The following is a 9,361-nucleotide window of genomic DNA, read 5'->3' on the forward strand; positions in this document are numbered from 1 at the left end:
ATATAAATAATTAATTATTAATTATTATTTTTAATATTAATAAAATAGAATTGAAGCGTCATAAGCACCTCAAACATGCTATTATGAGTAAACCGTAAAAATATACATAACAAAGTCATTTAAAGTCAATTTTAATCCAATATTTTGAAAACAATAATATTAATTATTATCTTAGATTCAAATACATGTAGACAAATTTTATATGGGAGAATTAAAATATAAATGAAAATGAAAATCTGAAAATAACATTTTGCAAGTCATCATTCATTTTATATTTTTATTATATACTCTAAAAAAATCAGTAAATATATATTTTTTTAAATAATAATTTTCCTTCTCTTATATTTTCTATACGAAGTTTTGAGTTAAATATTGAAAATAAACATTTCACATATGAGAACTTTAAATATATTTTGGTACTTTTACTTTTTTGGGTGAATTATTTCATTATTCAATATTGATTTAAGTTATAGCAATTTTTTAATAATTAATTTTTATATTTTGAGAAATAGCAATTAAATTTTACTAATCTTTTTCATTTTGAATAAAATTTAAATTTAAATTTCATATGATTGTTACTCTATTTTAAAATTATTTTTGTCTGTTACTATCCCTTAATAAAAAAATTACATTAATTCTATTTAATTAGTTTATAATTTAAAAATAAAAAATTAGAGATTAATTGTGGTGCTGACACGTAAGCGCTATCACCTCTCCTATTATATACTAGATAGTCATATGCCCGTGCTTAGCACGGGCCCAACACAACACTGCAACTTACACTTACACAAATGTGGTAATAGCTGCGAAGTATTTAGTTAGAAAAATTATATTGTCATAGATGGTAAATATTTTTTTAATATAACATATTTATGTTATTTACCAAAAGGAAATCAAACTAAGTTAATCCAACAAGATCCAATTCAACTATAAAGATGAAAAGCATTTTGCACCTCAACTTGATTAAAGTCGGCCAAAAACACCATACATCAAGTGATTTTGCAGATTACCAGACAACCCACTAATTTTTTTCACTACAACTTGGGCAACTTTATTGCTGATACGACAAATATATTAATGCATACACATTTCTATATAATAGAAAAGAAAAAAAAATAGATGTTTAAGTTCACATATACTTTGGATCTAAACTATACATTTTATTTATATTAAGCAATATATGTGAAACTTGAATTTAAGCTACCGCTTCATAGCAAGTTATTGAAGCTTCTCATGTCCTGAGAGCCTAATTCCATCTTGTTAACTCTTTGCGTGGTTCAGCTTTCAGACAACTTCCGTTTCTCCACATTAAAGAATGACAGAGGACTCCTTTTGAGAGCTGAAAAAAATTCGAAACTTTTCGTCTAAATATATCACAACCTCTTGAACAAACAGGATATTAATAATGTAAAACACACATTAATCAAGATACAATTTTCAACAGGTAAAATCACAAGTCATAGCTCTTTAACCACAACAACACGATATGTAGGTTTCTTTTGGTGTTGCAACTCTTGCAAACTATTTAGATTTAGACGGGGACCACAATGTGAATTTTAATCATTTTCTGATCTTTGAACGCATCAGAAAGTCCCAAGGCAAGCAATATGAGGAAAAATGACATAAATTAGCTATCAGGATAGTGGCATTGAATATTTAGCTATACCACAAATTGCCAATATCAAGATTCAGTATCAAGATAACGTTTCTCAGGTGTTTGCAACTTATTAAGAGAATAATTCTAATGTATATGATATAATTTGAAAATTTTGGGTCTTACCATCACACGTACAATATAAGGATACACTATCAAGATAAATTTTCTTGTGTTTTTGCAACTTATTAAGAGTGCTTCGGTAGTTGAGCATGAGGTAAGAGTAAGATTGCAAACATACAACTAAAAGGGCAATAATAACCAGTCCAACTGCCATCCGATTAACACAATTTTTGTTACTTTTTCATTCTTCGAAACTCAATGTCATAATGTCAAAGATAAATCATGTAATTATCAAAGTAGAAGAATCGAACACCAAAACATAAGAAAAAAGGTAGTTGAAGCAAACCTTGAACGTGGTCAATGCATTAACGTGAAAAGATCCAATATCCAACTCATTAACCTACTAATTGAATCAAACTTACTAATGGTCTTGGTTATCTAGCTCTCCATCAATTCCCTCTTATAGTACTCTTCTCTCCAGTGTCAAGATATGTTTTTTTGAGGTGACACATACATTTTTTAGAATGATCGATGCATAATCACAACTCTCCCTTTGGCTTAATGCCAACCTAGAAATCCTGACTTTGCTGCCCTGGTACTTACCTTAATGGAGTTCTTATTGAGCTTCGAAGCTAACTGCAGTTCAAATACAAATGCAATTCCTAATTAATAATGTGCACAGAAGTTAGAAGAAGATAGCAATATCTAAGTAGAAAAGTTAATCCTTGCTACAACTTCATTTTATCATCATCAAATTTTGGCAATATGTAGAGGACCAACATATGTTCAATCACACATTTCAAATAGTAATTATGTCGCTTAGGTTAGTATTAGTTTATATGCAAGAGTTCAAAACCTATTCACAACTTTCGTCGATGTTTCCCAACCAGCACAATCAAAGAATGACAATGTCATCCTTTAGCGGTTCCATTTACTTTTAATCTATTGGAATCTTAGTTTTTCTCCCTTTATCCTCATGGTTACATTAATTTCTCTACCTCTTGGTGCAGGTCTATTTCTAGATCTGACCATATATATTGCAAATCTAGCTTATTTTGCTATGCTATTGTTGGTAGCAGAGTTGTCGCTTCAATCTACTATAAATATGAAATTACTTATAAGGGATTCTAACTACCACACCACTTGTTGTGACACCTCTATTTGGATAGATATGTAGATATGAAGCAATTGTCACTTCGTTGCAGGATGGCATAGAGTTAAATACCAGAATGTTGGACGCACAAATGTTGTTATTATATCAGAAATACGGTCTCTCCAATCTTGTACCCAAGTACCCAAGTGCATTTTGGCTTTCTTATGAAGAGAATTCACATGGGAACTTATTCCTCCTATTCATACTTAAAAAAATAAAACGATCAATAAAAGTAACCATAAAAAACAAAACCAACAAAATCCAAAAGTTGTTTCATGGCTAATACTTCATCATTATGTGTTTGCTACTCTCTCATCACATCAAATATCAGAAGGCTTCAACAGAACATATTGAACTCATCACTCATCTCATCCAGATCAGTCTCATTTCAGGCTTAGAAGGAAAATAAGTGTTCGATGTATTAAGGATGCTTAATTGGCTAATCCGAGTATGACAAGTACATAACTTTCTCCTCTCTCTCTCTCTCTCTCTCTCTCTCTCTCTCTGGGAGTGAGAGATAGAAAAATGGTAGTTTATCCTAACTGCATTGTCCTGGTTATACTTTGTGTGATGTCCCTAAAAAGCATCAGCCATTGTCCCGAAAAGGATTTAACTATTTTTGTCATTTATAAATTACTGTTTAATGATTCTGTAGTATAAAATTGGAAAGACTTATGAGACCACCTTCTAATTTTGTCCCAAAAGAAATAAAAAGGTCTCTCAATCAATGTTATGCCAATCAAACCATACCATTCAATTTTTTAACATAGTAGTAACTATCCGTACAAGAAAAACCATTTTAGGCATCTTTGTGGTATTGATCAACAACTACTACACCTTAGTCCCAAACAAGTTGTGTCAACTTATATTAAATGAATCATCATTGATCATGTTTTTTTCGTTTAAATTTATTTCAGGCTAACATTATACACACAGAAAAAGCATTGCAAAATCTCCATATTTTTATTTTTATTTTTATTTTATATTTTTGATGAAGTAAAAGTATCCATATTTTTTTCATAGCCTAAAAATCTGACATAGGGCTACAAGATTCCCTATAAAGCATAACACCTGAAATAAATGTACTAACACAATCAAAACATATACCAAACTAATTTGTATCACTTATAGAGATCTCTTTCTTCCCCGTGTGCCCTATATTTCGTAAGTTCGCATGGATTCCAAGAAATTGAAAGTCTTTCAGGACAATTTTTTTCATGTAATTTTAAGTATACCTCGTCCTCTTTTGACATCTTCACTCACCATGGTCTCACACCAATAAATTGGTGCATCCAGACGTCAATGGAATATATGACCAAACTATCTCAAGCAACCTTCTATCATGAGGTAATTACATCTATTGTCGAATGTCGTCATTCTTTATCTGTCTAATCTTTCATGACCACACATCCATCTTTGCATTTGCATTTGCATCTCTGTGACACTCAGATCTTGTATATGTGTTGGACTTCAATGGCCAAAATATTCACTCACATACAATATTGATGGTCACTTCAACATAACATTGATGATCTTACACTTGTTCTATTGAACGTAGTTATCAGAACAAAAAACGCCTAGGCATCTTCGTGGTACTAATCAAAACGAAAAATATTCTAGGTATCTCTATTGTGCGGTTTCATTAATCATGATTGTTGAGGTAACTTACCAAAGGGAAAATAAATTTGGGTACATGCTCCATAAAAACATGACAAAATTGACTTAAGTTGATGAACTTAACCAAATTCAACCCCAAAATATAAGTTGTACATGATAAAATACACTTTTTCAGCAATTAGAGAGGCGATCAATCGCCAACAAAGAGTGCAATGAAAAAAATAAAGACTACACCAAATAACTTGTCAAAATAAAAGGCTCACACCAGACACAAATACTCGAATAGAATAAAAATGGAGAAAGTTTGTAACAGTTAAGATTGTCAAATACTCAAATTCTAGTTACCAATAACGAAGTGAAATAAAAAATTACCAGAACTGAGTCAATTTGAGCGAGTGAAGAACGAAGAGAAGAATAGAATGCCTTGTGCCCTTGTCCACATTTTCCACTGCTTTTGTCACCTTTCCATCGTTTTCACTGCAAATGCAACTTGCTCTCTGTTGACAAATGACAGTGGTCCTTTGTTATTATCCAATGGTAGATGATTATGTTGAAGTTAAAGACGTACAAGAAAAAGGAAAAAAAGTATTCAGAACTTTTTAAGCAGCTGATGAAACATCTTTGTTGCATCCAATATAAATTCAATAACCAAAATGACACACGTTATACTAAAAAGAAAACTAAAACAAAAACACATACAAAGAGAATATAAAGCATGTCAGTACTATAGTTGCAGAAAATACAACTAAATACAAACACTGATTTAACTAAATACATACACTGATTTTTGGATATTAAGCGTTGAAATTACAAATAACTAAATCTTATTATTAAGAGAGTATATCAGTTCCCGCACTATCAAACTCCCTTAATGATTAAGAGTTGGGGTTATTTGACAGAGAAAAAAGGGCAATGTACTCAGTAACACTGTTCTCTTAAAGAAAAGTCTGACAAAATGTTGACTTGGAATGTTATGCTATCAACAATTTATCATTATCTGCCAATGTCAAATGATACAAAAATGGAAAATTTGATCATCAGTATTGTTACTTAATGTAAATGAATGTAAATTTCATCTTTAACATTCTTGTTTTAAGCAATTAATAGCAAAAAGTAATGAAGAGAACTAACCACAATAATTTCCTTACTGTAAAGGAGAATATCAAAAATAATTTATGAGTTCACATCAGTATTTTTTTTTTTGAGCTAGGTTTTAGTGCGTGAGCTTAATGTTGTGATTTTGCTTTCATTAAGTTGAGGGTTTATCGAAAACAATCTCCCTATCTAACAATTTAGAGGTAAGATCCGGTACACTCTGTCCTCCCTTCTTTTGTTCATTGTTGTTAGGTTTTAGCGCATTATATCTCCACAGAGCGAGCAGAAGAGGAGCCCTCAATTCGATTTCAATCTATGTTGAAAGGTCAAATCAGTATAAACCTCCCGGAGAGAATTTAGATATCATAAATACAGAGGAGTGACACAAAGAGAAGGAAGAGCAATAGTACAGAGTAACTGAATCCAGACTATAATGTTGGATAATCTTTAGAAGTTACCAGCCAGTAACCTTCACATCACCCATGAATTTCAGCCATAAAATTTGGAAAGACAATTAGACAGAATCATGAAGACATCAGCCCGGAAATCAAGTCGTAAATTCAAGCCTGTAAAAATTGAAAGAATTTTGTAGCAAAGTCTAAAATCTAAAAGAAAATATACCTGGAAGAGTTGTGAAGAATCCATATGTTTAGCTTTAGTTGGAAAGAGAAGGGAAGAAAGAACTGTATACCGATGATTTCGTCTGGGTTAAAATATCATGCGTTGGATGGTTCTAGAATTACGGAGAGAGTGCATTTTTTAAATTTTTTTCAAGCTAAAATTACCGTTTTGCCCTTGGCCGTCCGGTCGTCATCATGCTTCTATATAGTAAAAATATATAGATTTTTTGTTAATAAGTTTTTAATTATATATATTTAATTGTTTTTTTAAAACTCAAAATTGAAGAATCTAACTTGTATGTTAAAATTCAACGTTTTTCCTTCTTTTTACAAAAAAAAATAATAAAAAATTCTAATTTGTCTTCTAAAACAGTAACTGTTTTCCCTTTAATAAAAAAATTACATTAATTCTATTTAATTAGTTTATAATTTAAAAATAAAAAATTAGAGATTAATTGTGGTGCTGACACGTAAGCACTATCACCTCTCCTATTATATATATATATATAGATTAGAGTATAATAAAATAATATAACAATGAGGACATGGAAAATGAAACTTATAGTCTAGTGAACATAATAATTACATCACATGATCAGGAGCGTTTCTTTTTAGTTGTGAGAGTTTCCGTTTGAGAGTTAAACGATATAAATTTTGACTAATATTTTAAAATATATTTTTTCACCATATTGATATAAAGAAAGTTGTAATTTTATAGTACTTTTCATATTATTTTTTGAATATCTAAAATTTAATTTGAAAATATCGAATCAATTTAATCTAATTTAATTTTGAAAATTAGTCAAATTGACTCTTGAAAAACACAACATGACAATTAAAAAGGAATTGACCGATCGAGTGTGCCTTCTTCTGTCAAAGTGATCTATCTACTACTAGTACGTATTTATACATGAAAAAAGACATCGAAATATACATGTATTTTAGTGGGCTCCTCTCAAATGGATCAGGAGGGAGGTCCATTTCAAAACAACGAAATTGGGTCCCTTTTAAAGGTTCACTTCTGGTGAGTACTGTGGCGGGTCATTTGCATTTTTGTCTACATTTTCATATTGTAATATTCATAAGTTATGCCCCGCGCCCTAAACTAACTTATGTTCTATAGGCATAAGTTTGTTTACTGAAGATAAAAATTAAAGACGAATCAATTAAAAGATAAAAATAAAGAATTTCTTTGTTCTTAGCTATAGTACTAAATTTGATCTTTTTCTTTATTAATACTTATCTGTTTGTGTTGGGAAATTATGTCATTGCTGTAAGATAATGGTATATGTATTTGAAATGGGATGTTTGAACTACCGAACAAACGAAATAAAGAGTAAATATCAGCATCAAATAACAAACAATGATTTTCATACATATCTTCTAGTGAAGTGAACGCGAAGAAATGAATTCCCTCCCACCTAGCTCCAATAAGCTCTTTCCTAAATGATTTTAATGACATACTACTTTATTAGGCAATCCTACAAGTATCCTTAGCAAATAATATATATAATCTCTCTCTACCTTAGTGGTTCTCATATATATATAAGTCCAAATTGGCGACAACACATTAACTTCATTAATGCAGTTGAGTTGGAGTACTTTTAATTTTAGTATCCTTTTGATCATTATTGTTACATTGTGATAATTGGGAAATGGAAAGAGAAGAAGGCGTGGTGGTGCGGGGACGTGTGGAGATTGATATGCGGCAGCCTTTTCGGTCCGTGAAGGAAGCAGTTATGTTGTTTGGGGAAAAGGTTTTGGCTGGAGAAATTCATGCTAAGCAACTTCAACAGGTTTTTTTTTTTTTTTTCCTTCTTTAATTTCGTGTTATATATATATATATGGACTTATTACTATGTGATGCATTTCCTAGTATTTTTTTTGTTAGAGTTTGAGACTATGCATCGACAACAAAACTTAATATTTTCACAATCAGCTATTTACAAATATGAGTTTTTTTTTTTTTTAATATATAAACTATTAGGTCACTCAAAAGATATCTACGGACAATCATCGATTTGTAATGTTAAAAATAACAAGTGATGGTGTAGAAATTTATTAGGATGCTCAACGTCATGTGCAGAGCAAGGCAAGTAGTACCGGTGGACAAAACCAATTTAAGTTTGGAACAGCGCGAGTTGAGCTTGAAGAGACAAAGCAAAGCCTCCAGAAAGCTAAAGAAGAAGGAGATTTCATGGCGCATTGCCTTCAATCTCTTAGAGAAGAGCTGGAACAAACTAGAAGAGAGATACAACAGTTGAAGAGTACAAGAGACGTAGTACCCGAGAAGAAAGTACCGTTAACGGATTTTGATGATGATGAGATTCATGAAGAGCTAAAATTCATTGAGCAACCAGTACTTGAAGTTAAAACACAAACCGGAGAGGAGGAGGAGGAGGAGGAGGAGGAGATCGAGTTCGAAAAGAAGAGGTCTGTCAAGTTTGCTAGTCCTCCATTGCTTACTAAGATCATTGCTGTCAACAAGGAAGAATATCATGTTAAGAAAGAAACAGGTGAGAAAAGCCCTTCACACCTCAAGAAGAAATTGAAGAGGAAGCCTTTAATCCCTTTAATTGGTGCATTGTTCTCCAACAAGAAGGGAAATCAGGAAAAATAAATTCCTTCAACATGAGATACAAATAATAGGAAACTAGCGAAAATATTTATTGTGTGCCTCATACAACTGACACTACTAGTCAAGTGAATCTTCTTTTTACCTCACAATTTAATGGACCCAAAGATTTTAAGTTCAAATGGATAAGAATTGAGTCCGCTATATCGCGAATAAAAAAAATCCTCACACAATTACTTAAAACCTCAGTTGTATAAGGCACATGATAATTTTTTTTTGAAACTAGCGTATATAAATACTCTACCTGTACAAGCTTCTGGCCTTGTTTTGAATAAGGAAAATGGTAGAGGTCTCAAAATGATTTGTACCATTCAAGTTGTTAGCTACTCAATGTATTCCCTCTTACGTACTAATAGTCATTTTTATTTTGATAAATTCTTTCACCGATCAACACCGTGTTGACTAGTTTCTATTAAGCACAAAAAATTGTATCTTTATTCTCTCAATTCCACAATACTTGTTACGTTTTCTCTTTTCATAAAGGTCAAATTATATTAATTTTTTACCAATATTTTAAAATGAAT

The 9,361-nt window shown here is 31.3% G+C and overlaps 1 protein-coding gene across 1 annotated transcript; it reads left to right on the forward strand.

Moving 5' to 3' along the window:
- Positions 1-7,838: 7,838 nt before the first annotated feature.
- LOC125822114 (WEB family protein At2g17940-like) lies at positions 7,839-8,822 on the forward strand. Its single transcript, XM_049501488.1, has 2 exons — positions 7,839-7,998; positions 8,289-8,822. The coding sequence occupies exons 1-2, from the start codon at positions 7,858-7,860 to the stop codon at positions 8,820-8,822; spliced, it is 675 nt and encodes a 224-aa protein (XP_049357445.1). The 5' UTR covers positions 7,839-7,857.
- The last annotated feature ends 539 nt before the right edge of the window (positions 8,823-9,361 follow it).

This window comes from Solanum verrucosum, unplaced genomic scaffold, assembly GCF_900185275.1.
Source record: "Solanum verrucosum unplaced genomic scaffold, falcon-dt-bn FXZP01000103.1, whole genome shotgun sequence".
Classification (NCBI taxonomy): Eukaryota; Viridiplantae; Streptophyta; class Magnoliopsida; order Solanales; family Solanaceae; genus Solanum; species Solanum verrucosum.